The 17,273-nt window shown below is 46.8% G+C and overlaps 1 protein-coding gene across 1 annotated transcript in view; it reads right to left on the bottom strand.

Moving 5' to 3' along the window:
• shank3a (SH3 and multiple ankyrin repeat domains 3a) overlaps window positions 1-17,273 on the bottom strand; it is a 125,053-nt gene that overhangs the window by 35,679 nt on the left and 72,101 nt on the right. The window contains exon 11 of the mRNA XM_061821659.1: window positions 9,640-9,753. Within this exon, the coding sequence (XP_061677643.1) occupies window positions 9,640-9,753 (114 nt within the window). The remainder of the gene's footprint in view (window positions 1-9,639; window positions 9,754-17,273) is intronic.

Raw genomic sequence — 17,273 nt, 5'->3', positions numbered from 1 at the left:
CGGCAACTTTTGTGTCACGGCCTCGTAAGCGGCAAAGGAGAGGCACAGTCGGCTGGGGGGTAATTTGACAGTTTTATTCTTTTTTTTTTCGCGACTGTCCAGTCGAGTCGCTTTTAGTCATGTCGCCCGCCGCGCGAACGACGTCTTTCGAGTGCAGCGCTGACAGACGTTTGCCGGCCCGACAAGAAGCGGCGGCGGGGCGACGAGGTGCGATAAGAAATGTGACAGGTGTACTTAGCGTGCACACGCACACGCTACCAAAAAAAAAAAAAAATTAAAAAAAGGCATCGTAACAACATGACATTTTCGGTGTGACGGGCCTGTCTGATAACATGAAAAGGGAAAAACTGAAAGCAAAAAAAAAAGGCTGCACGTCTTATTCGGTGCTCATTTCACATATTCAAGATTAAAGGTCACTTTTTAATAGTTTATTAGCGCCCGGTTTAATAGAGTAACCCGAGTACTGTTCATGTGAGATCAGCGTCATTTGAAGCGGCGGCAGCAGAGATGGCGCTGCCATGGATGCACGAACGCTTATCCTCACAAGCGTCGCGTTGAGTGCCGGAGCATAGTCCAGCCGTCAACGGGCAGGAGGCGGGGCACACCCGGAAGTGGTTGCCAGCCAATCGCAGGGCACGTGGAGACAGACAACAGGGGCACTCACAATCACACCTATGGGCAATTTAGAGTGTCCAATTAATGTTGCATGTTTCTGGGAAGTGGGAGGAAAGCGGATTGCACACCCAGAGAAAAGCCACGCAGGCACGGGGAGAACTTGCAAACTCCACACAGGCGGGGCCGGGATCGAACCCGGCACCTCAGAACTGTGAGGCCGACGCTTTCAAGCTGTGCCACTGTGCTGCCGAATGCAAATTAATGCAACGTAAGTAAAATGTTAAATGATGACAACGTGGACGGAAAGAATGAAATGAAATGTGAACACTTTCAATGACAATTGAATTGAAAGTGCTACTGATGTAAAAATAATCCGTCATTTAAAAATGGGTGTGTAGACTTATTATATCTAAAAGCAACTAGTCTTGATAGACGAACGCACACCTTTTTTACAGCTACCGTAGTTGTGTCTCGGTGAACACGCACAGATGGGCACACGAACGGACGATAGTTTGGTAACGAAGTGATGGCGCCGAAAGAGGAAAATACAAATCCATACGTTCGGGAACGAGTGGCAGTTGCGTAACGCAAATGAAAAAGATGCTGAAGTCGGTCGCACTCGGCCGAGCCCTCATTTTAGCGAGGGCTGGAATTCGTATTTAATTACTTACGGTATTCATTATCATATTTCTCATGGGGTTATACTGTGTGTGCGCGTGTGTGTGTGTGTGGTGTGTGTGTGTGTGTGTAGATAGATAGAGAGAGAGAGAGGGGGGGAGGAACAGACAGACAGACAGACAGACAGACAGATAGATAGATAGATAGATAGATAGATAGATAGATAGATAGATAGATAGATAGATAGATAGATAGATAGATAGATAGATAGATAGATAGATTAGATAGATAGATAGATAGATAGATAGATAGATAGATAGATAGATAGATAGAGAGGAACAGCCAGCCAGAGAGATTAGATAGATAGATAGATAGATAGATAAAGAGAGCGAGAGAGAGAGAGAAAGAGAGAGAGCAATGGATGGATGGATGGATGGATGGATGGATGGATGGATGGAGGGCTCCCTCAAATTGTGGTTTCAAGTGTACATAATGTGTGTGTGCGTGTAGATAGATAGATAGAGAGGAACAGACAGCCAGAGAGATTAGATAGATAGATAGAGAGAGAGAAGAGAGAGAGCAATGGATGGATGGATGGATGGATGGATGGATGGATGGATGGATGGAGGGCTCCCTCAAATTGTGCTTTCAGGTGTACATAATGTGTGTGTGCGTGTAGATAGATAGATAGATAGAGAGGAACAGACAGCCAGAGAGATTAGATAGATAGATAGAGAGAGAGAGAGAGAGAGAAAGAGAGAGAGAGCGATGGATGGATGGATGGAGGGATGGAGGGCTCCTCAAATTGTGCTTTCAGGTGTACATAATGTGTGTGTGCGTGTAGATAGATAGATAGATAGATAGATAGAGAGGAACAGACAGCCAGAGAGATAGATAGATAGAGATAGATAGATAGAAGATAGATAGATAGAGAGAGAGAGAGAGAGCGATGGATGGATGGATGGATGGAGGGCTCCCTCAAATTGTGGTTTCAGGTGTACCTAACGCTGAGTGTCTTCCCCAGGCGTTCCCTCTCGAGTGCATTGCATCATCCCCCCATCCTCTCATCCTTTCTTTTTTCCTCTCTCTCTCTCTCTCTCTCTCTCTCTCTCGCTCCTCCTCCGCTCGCCGCGTACGTCTGGAGCATTCCGAGGGCGTGCAGACTCATTTCCAAACTTCTTAATGGCGCGGCTAAAAATAGCCCCGGCTGGGCACGGCGGCGCCGATTCACGCGCCTGCGAGTGACTCATTCAAGTGCGCGGCCATCAATGAGAACCGCCGGCCGGCGAAGGCCTCGACCGGCGTGCGTGGCGACCGTTTCCCTTCGGTCGGGGGAGAACAACGCGCTGTCAAGCGGCTGCAGGTGTTCCCGACGATGCAGTGGTGGAAAGTCGAATGCTTGAGCACATTTTCATCCACTCATCCGTTTTGTTCACCGCTTGTCCTCACGAGGGTCGCGGGGAGTGCTGAAGCCTATCGCGGCTGTCGACGGGCAGGAGGCGGGGGGACACCCTGAACTGGTCGCCGGTCAATCGCAGGGCACACAGAAACAAACAGCCGCACTCACAATCACACCGAGGGGCAATTTGAGAGTGTCCGATTAATGTCGCGTGTTTTCGGGATGTGGGAGGAAAGCGGAGTGCCCACCCGGAGAAAACCCCCGCAGGCACGGGGAGAACATGCATATTCCACGCAGATTGAACCCGGAACCTCAGAACTGTGAGGCCAACGCTTTCCAGGTGACCCACAGTGCCGCCCATTTTTCTGAACATTTATTTAATTAATTTCCCATGTCAGCTGCAGTACAATTAAGCCATTCTACACAGAGGATAAATAATATATGCCAGTGAGCATTGTTATAATGCTTGTCTACATGCATTGCGGCACCATTAGTCATCAAATATCCATTGTCTGACGGGTATACAGCATATTTGCAGTTCACTCATTCACACGCTTACAATATTTTTTCTCAGGGTGTACCCTGCCTCCTGCCCTTTGACTGCTGGGATTGGCTCCAGCACTCTCGCCACCCTCGTTAGGATAAGCGGCTAAGAAAATGGACGGATGTTTTTTTTTTCAGATATGTTCCCCTTATGTTTGTTTTGGGGTTCAAACCCTGAAAACCGGTGACGCTCAGTGGACCCTTTGCAGCTCCTTTGCGGGACAACATTTTTTGCTCCGCTTATGGGAATTTATGATCATTCTTCCAGAAGTACTAATTCATCCCGAAGGTGTTCTATGGACCCCCGTGCGGGATCGTCGAGTTCATCCCCGCCACTTCTGTATGGGCCTCGCTTTGTGCACTGGTGCACAGCCATGTTAAAAATGGAAGTTGGGAGTATGAATTGTCCAAATTATTGGCTCAGCAGTTCCATTCCATTGAAAGGAGCTCGGAAGTATTCAGCACAGTCAGCGCTTGAGGACAATTCGTGTGGATGATCATATCTGAATCAAAGCAGCATATTTCTAACAATATACTTGTCAAGAACCTCCGGTACGGGGGGCGGATCCAAATGCAGGACATCGAGGCAGAGGCATAATGTTCAATGTGGTTTATTCCGGAAACTGGGTCATACACGGTGTCGCAGTCCGACAAGGCAGAGGCACAGAAACGCTGGGCTAGGCGGGATCCAAAAGACATACAGCAAGGTCCGATGATTATGAGGCAAACTATCAAACTCAACGGGACAGGATCCAACAAAAGGGCACAGAATCCCTGTGACTAGAGTTACTCGAACTTACGCGTAGAAGCGGAGATTCCCACAGGCTGTAAATGCAACTCACTAACGCAAGGCAACGAACTGGCAAATGCCAGTGACTTAAATCCTCATTAGCACTTTTCCTTACGCGTTAGCATCAGGCTAGCGGGCAAAGTTACGTTTCACTTTCTCACAGCAACGTAGTGGATCGCAACTTGACGGATTTTTGCAATCAAACGAGCAAATCGTGAAAGGCGTACGCCCCGACGCCGCAAAGAGATTAGCAAGAGCGCTACCGGTGAAAACGAGCAGCCGGTGGCCATCGCGTCGCGTCATTATCTCCTCCATTAGCATGTGCAAACAGCCTCGTGCGGGCGCGAGCGCCGCTTAACTAATCGCCGTTTAAGGTCACTCAACTCTTCAAATAATACAAACGTGTAAACGATGATTTAACAAGTGAAATAGAATTCAAATAAATCCATCTTCTGAGCCACTTATCCTCACGAGGGTCACGGAGAGTGCTGGAGCCCATCCCAGCTGTCAATGGGCAGGAGGCGGGGGACACCCTGAACTGGTCGCCAGCCAATCGCAGGGCACATGGAAACAAACAGCCGCACTCAAAACCACACACCTATGGGCAATTTGGAGTGTCCGATTAATGTTGCATGGTTTTGCGAGTGCCCACCCGGAGAAAACCCACGCAGGCACGGGGAGAGCATGTAAACCCCACGCAGGTGCGACCGGGATCGAACCTGCGACCTCAGAACTGTGGGGCAAACGCTTTCCACCTGACCCACCATTTTTGACCGCTTATTTTTTTTATGGTTTATTTTATTAATTTCCCACGTGTGGCTTCGATATCAGTCGGCTGCAGTGCAATTAAGTCATTGTACACAGAGGATAAGTAATATATGCCAGTGAGCATTGCTATAATGTTTGTCTACATGCATTGCGGCACCATTAGTCATCAAATATCCATTGTCTGAAGGGCGTAAAGCATATTTGCATTTTGGCACCCGCAGATTCACTCATTCACACGTTTACAAAGTCATATTTTTTTTTCAGGTTGTACCCCGGCTCCTGCCTATTGACAGCTAGGAAAGGCTCCAGCCCTCCGGTGACCCCCTGAGGATAAGCAGCTGAGAAAACAGACTGATTTTTTTTTCAGATTTGTTCCCCTGATGTTTGATTTGCGGTTCAAATCCCGAAACCGCTGACGCTCGGTGGACCCTTTGCAGCTCGAACGGCTTCAACATTTTTGCTACTCCACGTAAGTGGGACCAGGATCGAACCCGGGACCTCAGAACTGTGAGGCCAATGCTTTCCAGCACATCCACAATTATTGAAATATACTGAAGCTATTTCTTACAATGTTTCTCTCTTTTAAATAACTGCATGCTATTAATATGCAATAGAATGTCCGCACTGCCCCGTGCACTTTCCCTTGACTGGGGGGGGGGGGGGGGGGCAAAATTAATCAACTGCTCACATTGCCGAAGTGCAATATTGCAGAATTTATGGGATCAATAAGAGTATTAACCTAAACAGAGGGGTCCAGCATGCGATTCAAAAGAGCCCCCACCAAGCTATCTTGCATCCTTTCCGCCTTCTTTCGTGCGCCATTTTTCACCCGCTCCGAGATAAACGGCCTGAAGCCATCGTTTCTCTCTTTCCTTTGTCTTATTTTTTTTCATTTTTTTTTTTTTTAGAGGGGAGGGTGGAGAGACTTCCCAGAGTCCACTTTGAGAGCGGAGTGATGAAGCCCTCGGAGGGATGACTGATAAGAGGGGAAGAGGAGGAGAACGCCGGCTTCCTCTCAAATGCCGTCGTGCCCGCTTCGCTAGGCCGAGACGGGTTGGCCGAACTGTCAATGACGCCTCCATGCTTACCTACAAGTGAACAAAAAAGTGCGCGCGAGGCCAATCGCTGTTGATGACTCTTCAGATGAGATTCATTTATCCACGCTTCAGTGTTTCTCACAAATTACCTTGTTATTCGGTAAAAACAAAACAAAACAAAACAAAACAAACAAAAAAAAAAAAGACACCATTGAATCATTTTTGGGCGACACACAACTCGAAATAAGCCCGACCGTGGATTCGCCTGCCTAGAAACGCGGGTCTACGTCGTCAAATCACGTCGCCGGTCTAGCAAAGCATTTTTCGATGCTAAGTCGGTTGAGTTGTAGAAGGTGATAATAAACGAATGTACGTGGAAAAATGAGAAACACTCGGCATAGAAGACCCATATTTAATGCCCAAGTCGATGTTTTCGCCGATAAGAAATTGGACTGTTAACCCGCTTCCGCTCGTCTCGGACAACTGGATCTGCGCACGGATCTGGTGAGTAAGTCGGCGAGATTTACAAGGAATACTTTGAAAGCGGAGAAAAGTCTGGATGCATACAAATACTTCGTTGCTGGATCTGTTCTCAATCGAGAATAAATTCCGCATAGTTATATTTTTCAATACAAATACCAATATTTCCATAAATGACCCCTGTTTTTGCACAAACTCGCATTCATTAACTGTGATTGGAGAAAAAAAAGAAAGAAAGCCAGTCAGCTCCTCCGTACACGGAAGCGTGCTGCAACCACATGTTAAACTTTGACAAACCTCTCCGTGACAGACTTTTTGTATGCGTTGTTCCTAAATGAGTCCAATGCGTATTTAAAAAAAGTAAATAAACCGCTGGGATAGGCTTCAGCCCCCGTACACGGAAGCGCATTGCGGCCACACGTTGAACTTCGGTAAACCTCTGTGTGACCGAAGGTTTATTTTCTTTCATTTTTTTAAATATGCATTGGACTCATTTGAGAACAAAGCATATTAGAAAAAAGAAGTCTGTTGGGGAGAAGTTTACTCAAGTTTAACGTGTGGCCGCAACACGCTTCTGCGTACACTGGAGACGACTCGATGATGTTCTTTTCTTATTTTTCTACCTTTGTGCCGTCCTCTTAAGGCTCCAGATAGCCCACCGTGGATCCACGCGACACGTCCGTGCCGACGAGCGAGCGACGTGCCATTTCGGCCTCCGCCGGTGAAAAAAAAAAAAAAAAAAAAAAGAGAGAGAGATGCGCGGCCGCATTCGCTTTGCTGTCCCGTAGCGTTGTCGTCGCCGTACGTCTGCCCGCTTTTCTGGCTTTCTCTCGGGTCCCCCCCCGACAAACTCCCCCCGGCTCGCCTCGTACTCTTTCCCGGGCAACGATGCATTTAAATCGAGTATTTAGGGAGTCCGCACTTTTCTCGCTGTAGTACGCACAAGAACGGAGGAAACCAACAAAAAAAAAAAACAAAACCCAAAAACAAAACAACAGCAGAAAAAGCACTTGGCTTCCTCCAACGACACCAGACCAGAAGTGGAAGAAGTACTCACTACTCTGTGGCTAAGTACTGTGCGGGGGAAAAAAAGTACTGACGATGATAAATTCTGGTACTAAAAAAAAAAAAAAAAAAAATCTAATGAGTTTTATGTCAATATTTTGATATCTTATCTTCTTCCGTGATATTTTTTCCCTTGTGATATTATTTTATTACATGTTCATATTTGATGTCTTCAGTCCCCCAACGTACTGACTCTGCCAGTAGCATTTTATTCTACATATTCCATTTTTTCAAAAGCTCAAAATAACTTTTTCACATATGAATACTTTAACCTTATGTCATCCCCCCCCACATATTCCAAATAAAATTCTTATATTTTTTTCCGCAGTGTTTTCATCATCATCATCATGAACCCTCCTATGTTACTAATAAACTTTATTATTCAAAATATATTGTCACGTGACTTTCCCACGAATATGCCCCTATCTAATATTTTCTATTTGCATGCAGTTTTCGATGTACAACGCCGTTGCATGGAATTTTATTTTTGTGTGTGTGTAATATTTTTTTCAGTGTAGGAGTTTTTTCTTTTTTTATTGTAGCGTACGAACGTGCGTTGTGTTCTGTATCCTGATTCGTTCAGGGAAAACCCGCATTGTGTTCTGCGTCCGGATTGGCTAAGTGACTGTAGACCGCTGTCAATCCATCTCCTGTCCTGTACAGTACAGACCGCGTTTGGTTTGCTTAATTTCCATAATTCGTCTGGCTCTTTATTGCTTAAGAGGAAGAAGAGGAGGATGCAGTAAAAGTCGCTAACTTGACAACCGTGGCCAATGAACTTCGGCGAACTGCGCGAGAATGGGACCCTTTGATGTTTCGTTCATTGCGCTTGTCAAACAGAATCGAAGGTGGCGTGTCTGTTTCGAAGAATATTCTCGCCCGGAGTAAAAAAAAAAAAAAGACCCATAACTATGTTCTTCACTCAAAAAAACAAAACAAAAAAAAAAAAAAGACACCACTCAAGGCTTCAGCGGAAAAAGACGCTAGAGCAGCGTCACGGCCACAAAAACTGTAAAATATGCTCCAGTCGCTATCACAATAACGATAATTTCGTATGTGTACAACTTCACAGATTGATCATCCATACATTTTCTTAGCCGCTTATCCTCACGAGGGTCGCGGGGAGTGCCGGAGCCTATCCCGGCTGTCAACGGGCAGGAGGCGGGTGGGGTACACCCTGAACCGGTCGCCAGCCAATCGCAGGGCACGTGGAGACAGACAACAGTTGCACTCACAATCACACCTTGGGGCAATTTAGAGTGTCCAATTAATACATTAAACTATCCATCCATTTTCTTAACCGCTTATCCTCACGAGGGTCGCGAGTGCTGGATCCTATCCCAGCTGTCAGCGGGCAGGAGGCGGGGTACACCCTGAACTGGTCGCCAGCCAATTGCAGGGCACGTCGAGACAAACATTCGCACTCACACAATCACACCTGGGGCAATTTAGAGTGTCCAATTAATACATTAAACTATCCATCCATTTTCTTAACCGCTAATCCTCACGAGGGTCGCGAGTGCTGGATCCTATCCCAGCTGTCAGCGGGCAGGAGGCGGGGTACACCCTGAACTGGTCGCCAGCCAATTGCAGGGCACGTCGAGACAAACATTCGCACTCACACAATCACACCTTGGGGCAATTTAGAGTGTCCAATTAATACATTAAACTATCCATCCATTTTCTTAAACGCTAATCCTCACGAGGGTCGCGAGTGCTGGATCCTATCCCAGCTGTCAGCGGGCAGGAGGCGGGGTACACCTGAACTGGTCGCCAGCCAATTGCAGGGCACGTCGAGACAAACATTCGCACTCACACAATCACACCTTGGGGCAATTTAGAGTGTCCAATTAATACATTAAACTATCCATCCATTTTCTTAACCGCTAATCCTCACGAGGGTCGCGAGTGCTGGATCCTATCCCAGCTGTCAGCGGGCAGGAGGCGGGGTACACCCTGAACTGGTCGCCAGCCAATTGCAGGGCACGTCGAGACAAACATTCGCACTCACACAATCACACCGAGGGGCAATTTAGTGTCCAATTAATGTTTCATGTTTTTTGGGATGTGGGAGGAAACCCGAGTGCCCACCTGGAGAAAACCCACGCAGGCGCAGGGAGAAGATGCAAACGCCACACAGGCGGGTCCGGAATTGAACCCCGGACCTCAGAACCGTGAGGCCAACCCTCGACTAGCTGATGAAAAACATATATGAAAAAAATAAACTCCTAGTACAGGGATTTCACTTAATGTTTTTTTTTTTTTTTTAACGTTAAACGTGGGAAGGGCGTGTTGCAGATTGCTTCTTCACGAGCGCGCCTTACCTAGTCGAGGATCAAACTGCCTCATCTGAACTTCCTCCACGCAGTCGGCAGGAAACCAGCCCGTCCTCCCCTTGACGCTGCCTTCCCAGAAGCCCCCTTCGCCGATGCTCAGCACTGGCAAGAAAGAAAAGAGCAAACAAAAACATTTACGAATAAATCAAAATCAGCGCAACGTGCCCCTCGAAAGCGGGCGAGAGCTCGGAAACGTCAGGAAGGGCGAGGAAGGACAGAAGACGCATGGGCGCTCTTATTATTATTATTATTTTTTTTTTTTTTGGGGGGGGGGTCTTTTTGTGTGTGTGTGATGCGATGGACACAATATTAGCGAGACTTGCTAACGCGCTACAGTACTACTCATCCAAAAATGTCAGTCGTAAAATTTTGACCTTCTTCCTGGAAAATAAACAGAAATCACCGTCACCTGGGACACAGAAATTATTCTTGAAAGAAAAAGGAAGTCTTTCATTATATTAGGTCAGCATTTGAACAATAACTTCAGATAAAAGCTATATTTCATGAAGAAAAAAAATTACAAGTGAATGAGGTTGTGATGTTATGACTTTTCATTTATTTTTTATCTCGTAAAATTACAACTTTATTCAAATACTATTTTTTAATAATATTTCTTCAAGTAAAAAACCTTCTTAAAAATGTATAACATTACGACAATTGAAAAAAAAAATTCCATTCATATGTAACTAGTTACAATTTGAACTTTGAAATAAATGACAACCTTTACCTCACAATTTTAGCAAATTTGATAATACAGCTTTGTTTCTCTTAATATTAAGACCATATTGCAAGCTTTTGGAAGGTGATAAATATGATTTTTTGTGGTAAATGTATCTAAAATACCAACTTTTCATAGTATTACAAATGCATTGGTTCCATGTTACAGGTACATTTTAAAACTATGATAAGTTTTTCTATATATTACAATTTTATTTTTGGAATATGGTGACTTTTTTTTTATCTTATGCTATGAGATATATAGCTTTTTTTAAAAACTTTTTGCATATAATACTACGAGAGTTTTTTTTAATTTTCTATTTATTTTTAAAATTTTTGTTTTATTTTTATTTCCGTGAAACAGCGACATATTCCCTCTTAACTTAATCGTACCACAAATGTACTTAATATTGGTGAAAAATATTTGATGTCATATTATGACTTTATTCTCGAACTATTCCAAGTTTATCTTAATATATCAGATATTCCTATTCTTGTGAATACCTTTTGCCATATATACAACAAGTTTATGGTTGCAAAATAATTTTTTCTCAAGTCGAATTTTGACTTTATTCCAGCCTTAGAGTGTGAGCCCAACGCTCGTGTGAATATGCAAAAAAAAAAATGAAAGGCAGACGAAACATTGGCGCAACGAGGCAAAACGCCCCAAAAAGACAAATCTTGTTCTGCCGTGTATTTTTCTTTTTTTTTTTTTTAATTCTTTTTCCTGGGACTTTGCCGTCCCTCCCCTAATCATTAAACACGACAGTCGGAGGCGCGGGAAGGCTCCGTGACTAATGGAACCGTCAGCACCGAAGTGGCCGATTGTGCGAGGAGATGGACGAAAAACCGTCGGCGAGAAGAAAGTCAAAAGAAGGAGAAAGAGAAACGCCGGGCTGCGGTAATTAGAGATAAATGTTAGACCGATACGGACGGCTCTCGCGGGACTCCTTCCTACGACACTCATCCGTTATCCCGGGCAGCTAACGCACAAACGCGGCAGCTGGAAGTGAAAGCGTTGCCCGAGCGAGCCCTTCTCCCAGGACGGTTGCTAGGATACGGCGGTGTGACGTCGCAGCCGGGCCGCCGGCCCGCTTGCCAAATGATGCGGCGCGGTTCCTCCGGCGCGCTGACGCAACTCCGGGGCCGGCGCATCGAGCACGCGACCGGCGACGCCGGAGGACCGCTTTAAAGTACGTGACGACCCCCATGAGGAAGATGAGGATGATTACGCGGAGGCGGGGTGGGGGTGTGGTTGGGGGGTTCTACACCTAGGCCGCTGCGATGTCTGTTATATTTCACTCATGATGCGGGACACCAAAAATCAATTAGGTGGTTTTTTTTTTTTTTCAACGTGAAATTGAAGTTTGTGTATTAAGCGTGGCCGCATCCATTTGGACTTGAGAGCAGCACAGTTTTTGAGTAGAAGATAAAGATTAGGGGGCGAATGGTGGCTCGTCAAAGTCAATGGACCTTTCCGACCTGTGAATCACTCGTACAATAACGGCCAATCTGATAGCCGCATCGTCTTCACCCCTGGCTTGACACGCCCCCCTCTCGCCGTATTGGCCCACAAGCAATGCCGGTTGTCAGTAGCGTGCGCTTGGAAAAATTAGTGTTACAAAGAAAATGGTCCTCAGAGGCGCTTGTGGAATGTGCAATTCTGATGAAAGACATCCTGCTAGCTTACAAGGGGCGCGCTTGATTCATTTTCCATTGAATTTGAATTTGAATTTCCATTGAACATTTGACAAAGTGTCTACGATGGGTTAAGTCTCACAGAAGTATCATGAAGTGTGTCACGTTTTCTACCGAAAAGTCGGGTTAGTGATACGTAAATGCGCCACGTCATGCAAGCGAAATGTCCACTGGCCCATTTGTATCACATCAGACTTTTAAGACAGAGCACCGGGTTCCATTCCGAGCCAAGTCAAATGAATGATATTACTCGCGATCTTTCCGAGTAAAAAGTACTCACCCTTCTTTACATGCGCAGTGCGATTCCACTATTTGATCCTGTTGGATTTCAATATGGCGTCAAACATTTTTTTGCATCGATCGCCAACGTTTCGCCGTAACTCTGACAATGCGTCCCGCTCCATCAAAAATCATAATTCCGTGTACATATCCTTGCGTGAAATAGTCGAGACCTCTCTGTCGAACTCTCTTGGACAACTCCGACGCATTTGGCAAAAAAAAAAAAAACACACCCGAATATTATCTGGAATACGCCATAGAGAATCGACTTCAAACGTGTTCCGTTCACTCGCCGTTTTGAAAGCTCGTGGGACGTGGCGAAGTGGGCGGAGCTTAAGGTCGCCATCGGAAAGACACATTGGAAGTCGGACAGCTTTGAGCACTTGAACGCAGTATGCACAGTATGCGTATTGTACCGTATACACAGAGTATGCCTCATTGTGCGTAGAAGAATGTGCGCTTTGTGAACGCGAGAAAGGCTGATGCAGTTCGCGGACTGAATGACAAACGGCGGGGGGGGGGGGGGGGGGGGGAGCCACTGACGAATCAACTCACGCAGCGAGTTGTCGTTGCTTTCATGACTTGAATAACCGCGAAGAACGATTTTGACGTCAAAAGATCTTTCTCGGTCTTGTTATTGTTCTTGTACACTCAGTCACAAAAGAACAAAATATTTGCAATTTGCATGTTTTTTTTCCCCAGCCACAAAAAGTCCATCTCCAGTTTTTGGTGTTTTTGCTAAACCCAACTCATGTTCTGGCGCTGGTTACCAAAGAAGGGAAAACGCTACAAACAAAAAGTCAAAAACTGCTGCAAAAATGTAAACATTTCTGCTTTGAGTGACAGTTTCCAATCAAACTAAAGAAAGTACAAAGAATAAAGAACAAAGAAAACGACTTGAACGTCACAACCTGATGACTTGAACTGTTGCCCTGCGATTGGCCGGCGACCGGTCCAGGCCGTGCCCCGCCTTCTGCGCGAAGATAGCTGAGACAGGCTCCAGCACTCCCGCGACCCTCGTGAGGTTAAGCGGCTGGGAAAATGGATGGATGGAAGACTTTATTGTCATATTAAATTGTTCTTGTAAAAAAGACATTCACTGTCATTAAATCTCAGATTTATTTCCGCTACTTTTTTTTCTCAGTTCGTCCGTCCATCCATCCATTTTCTTCGCCGCCTATCCTCACGAGGGTCACGGGGAGTGCTGGAGCCTATCCCAGCTGTCAACACCCTGAACTGGTCGCCAGCCAATCGCAGGGCACATCGAGGCAATTTAGTGTCCAATTAATGTTGCATGTTTTTGGGATGTGGGAGGCACCGGGGAGGTCATGCAAACTCCACACAGGCGGGTCCGGTGAGGCCAACGCTTTACCAGCTGATCCACCGTGCCTCATCTCAGTTCGGATTTGTGATAATATCACATTCACGACCAATTATGATCCTCAAGTAAGCAACCGCTTCAAAAGATTTTCATTTGTGAAATGTTTCGGTTCTGGGTGTGGAGATCTGCTCAGGGCCAGGGTGGACCTAGTCCAGCGGGAACCAGAGCCGTATAATTACGATATTTGATTTCTCGCTGGATCGGTTTTGGCTTGGAAGAATGTCAAAGCTGCCCTCGCATCATTGTCGTTCACTGCATCTGCACTCGATGAACGCGCGTAAAATGAAAAACTATTTGCTACTTGTGTGATTATTAAAAAGGCTGTTCTGTGGATTTCCAAGCTGGCGCGTTCTTTTCTTGGATTCTGTCACTGGAGAACGGCGGGGAAGCGCAGCGTGTTGCCCGCCGGACGCCTCACGGTAGGAAAGAAGAAGAAGAAGAAAAAAATGTTTAAAAACCCAAAAGGCCGCCACTCGGCACGGGCCGATCCGCCCTCTGCGATCTCAGCTTAGCCCGAGTTCGGCGCCGACGTCCCCCCCATGGGGGGGAAAAACTCCTTTCAGCCTCTTTAAACCCTTAATCCCTTCCTTGTACACGCTTGTGAAGTCAAAGCGTGCGTTTCGTAGTCAGGTCCTCGCCGATCTCCCCACTTCCCGTCGGCAGAACCGACAGCAAAGGCGAAAGCCGCGATTGATCCCCGCCGAGGGCCCCCCTCGGCCCCGTCGCGGGCCCACAGCCGATCGATTTGCCGTGCCGGCTGCCGATGTTGTAACCTTGCCGGGCCGTCGGTTATGTAACAAGACGGGTTTGTAATCTCACAAATGCAACCCCCGGCAAGCGCCGCAGCAGGGCTCTCGAAAGTCCGGCACGGGGGTCCGTTAACGGTCCCAAGCAGGAGGGGTAGTGAGGCCAAACGTTTATTACGTCACGTAACCTTTTGAATAAATTGTTCGTGTCAGAGTAGTTTTAATGCAAAATAATTGCTACTCTCACTTCAATATTTCTGTAAAAATAAAGAATTGCTCCTTTTATTACTTTCTAATGCGACTTTCTGCTCGTTATTTTTGTCTAATATTGCTCTTGCCTGTTTGTTCTGGGGCGCAAATGGAAATAAAATTTGGATTGAGGCCGACTCGTTTCACATGACCACGTCGAGGCCATCGGAAGTGAGAACTGGAGAATTCGTCCGTGACAACAAAACTGCTTGGCGGTAATTATGAACGCCGTACCGTGCATTCATTCCCCGCAGCCCGTTGTCACGGCACCATTTGGTACGTTGGATGATTTGGACTTCATCTACCTGTTAATGCCACCGCTATTGCGTCACAATTATAGAAACTACCAATAACATAAAAAAAAAAAAAAAAAACTGCAACAGTAAATGCTTGCAACTGTGGCAGGTGCAGCTCGAGTGCATTAATATTTATGTAGGAACAGGACAAAAGTTAAAAAGTTTAGCTCACGTCAAGCAGTCAGATAAGAAAAATGTGGGAGTTTATCCCAGCGACCTTCAGCCGGGACTGGTCGCCAGCCAATCACGGGACACGTAGAAACAAACAACCCATTTGGACTCATATTCATATTTTTGGGATGTGGGAGGGAAACCGGAGTACCCGGAGAAAACCAATGTATGAACGGGGAGAACATGAAAATTCCACACAGGCGAGGCTTGGGATTTGAACCCCAGCCTTCAGAAATGTGAGGCACATGTGCGAACCAGTCGTCCACCATTCCATGGATAATTATTCCCAAGAATGTGTCCAAACACAAAGCATTTTTCTTTGATAGGTAATAAAAGATCACAAATAAAATAGTGCCATAATAATACAAAGTATTGATTGAAACCCCGAAACAGAAGAAAAACAGTAACTATCCATCTATCCATCCATTTTCTTAGCCGCTTATCCTCACAAGGCTCGCACGGAGTGCTGGAGCTGATCCCAGCTGTCGACGGGCAGGAGGCGGGGTAACACCCCGAACTGGTCGCCGGCCAATCGCAGGGCACATGGAGACAAACAGTAGTCGCACTCACAATCACACCTAGGCGCAATTTAGAGCGACCAATTAATGTTGCATGTTTTTGGGATGTGGGAGGAAACCGGAGCGCCCGCCCGGAGAAAACCCACCCAGGCACGGGGAGAACATTCAAAGTCCACGCAGGTGAGGCCGGTATTGAACCCGGGACCTCAGAACTGCGAGGCCAACGCTTTCCAGCTGAGGCACCGTGCCGCCCGCTCTGGCCTTGTCAAGACAAATGCTCAATCTGAAACCCGTTTATTAATATAGTTTAAGGTACCTGGGCCCGGGGTTGACATGGCAACCCATAGAAGCTCGAATCTGAATGGACGCACAAAAAAACAAAATGGAGGGAATACACGACTGGGAATAAATGAACAACATTTAATCATGGAACAGATACAGTATGGGAAATGTAGGTCAGTGCCCGTGATTGCGTTTAGCCCAGCTCGCCCTGACCTTCCACCACCGTCGGAAGTTTAAACAGCGGATCGCCACGGAAACCAATCAACACCTCAGCGGACAGCGAGCTCGCTCCGGGCGCACGCGGCGAGGTCGAGCGCCTCGTCGCCCGCCGGGATGACTCATGATCGCCTCCGCGGGAGCACGTTGTGGCGACATCCATCCGCATTTTCGAGTCATTCATTAATTGATTGCTGACTTTTAATGGAATCATTACAATTGATAATTAAGGAAATTATCTGTACAAGTGGAGGCACAGTGGATCAGCTGGAAAGCGTCGACCTCACGGTTCTGAGGTCCCGGGTGCGATTCCGGCCCCGCCTGTGCCGAGTTTGCATGTCCTCCCCGTGCCTGCGTGGCTTTTCTCCGGGTGGGCGCTCCGGTTTCCTCCCACATCCCAAAAACATGCAACATTAATTAGACACTCTAAATTGCCCGTAGGTGTGATTGTGAGTGTCGTTGTTGGCCTCTATGTGCCCTGCGATTGGCTGGCAACCAGTTCAGGGTGTGACCCGCCTCCTGCCCACTGACAGGTGGGATGGCCTCCAGCACTCCCCGCGACCCTTGTGAGGATAAGCGGCAAAAAATAGGTGGATTGCTGGATTTCTGCAAGTTGGAAGGAAGCATTTATGTTTTTGGCAAGCACGGTGGAGCAGCTGGTAAAGCGTTGGCCTCACAGTTCTGAGGTCCCAGGTTCAATCCCAGACGCGCCTGTGTGGAGTTTGCATGTTCTCCCGCGCCTGCGTGGCTTTTCTCCAGGTGGGCAGTCCGGTTTCCTCCCACATTCCAAAAACATGCAACATTAATTGGAGACTCTAAATTGCCCGTAGGTGTGATTGTGAGTGCGGCTGTTTGTCTCGATGTGCCCTGCGATTGGCTGGCAACCAGTTCAGGGTGTACGCCGCCTCCTGCCTGTTGACAGCTGTGATGGGCTCCAGCACTCCCCGCGACCCTTGTGAGGATAAGCGGCAAAGCAAATGGATGGATGGATGGATGTTTTTGGCTAGAAAGCTCCAAAAACAATGCCAGTAAACAGTCATGGCGATATAGTTAGTCATGAATATGTAAA

Source organism: Syngnathoides biaculeatus, chromosome 6 (assembly GCF_019802595.1).
Source record: "Syngnathoides biaculeatus isolate LvHL_M chromosome 6, ASM1980259v1, whole genome shotgun sequence".
Taxonomy (NCBI): domain Eukaryota; kingdom Metazoa; phylum Chordata; class Actinopteri; order Syngnathiformes; family Syngnathidae; genus Syngnathoides; species Syngnathoides biaculeatus.
Note: the sequence above shows the minus strand (reverse complement) of the source record. Positions and strands in the feature narration are given on the sequence as shown.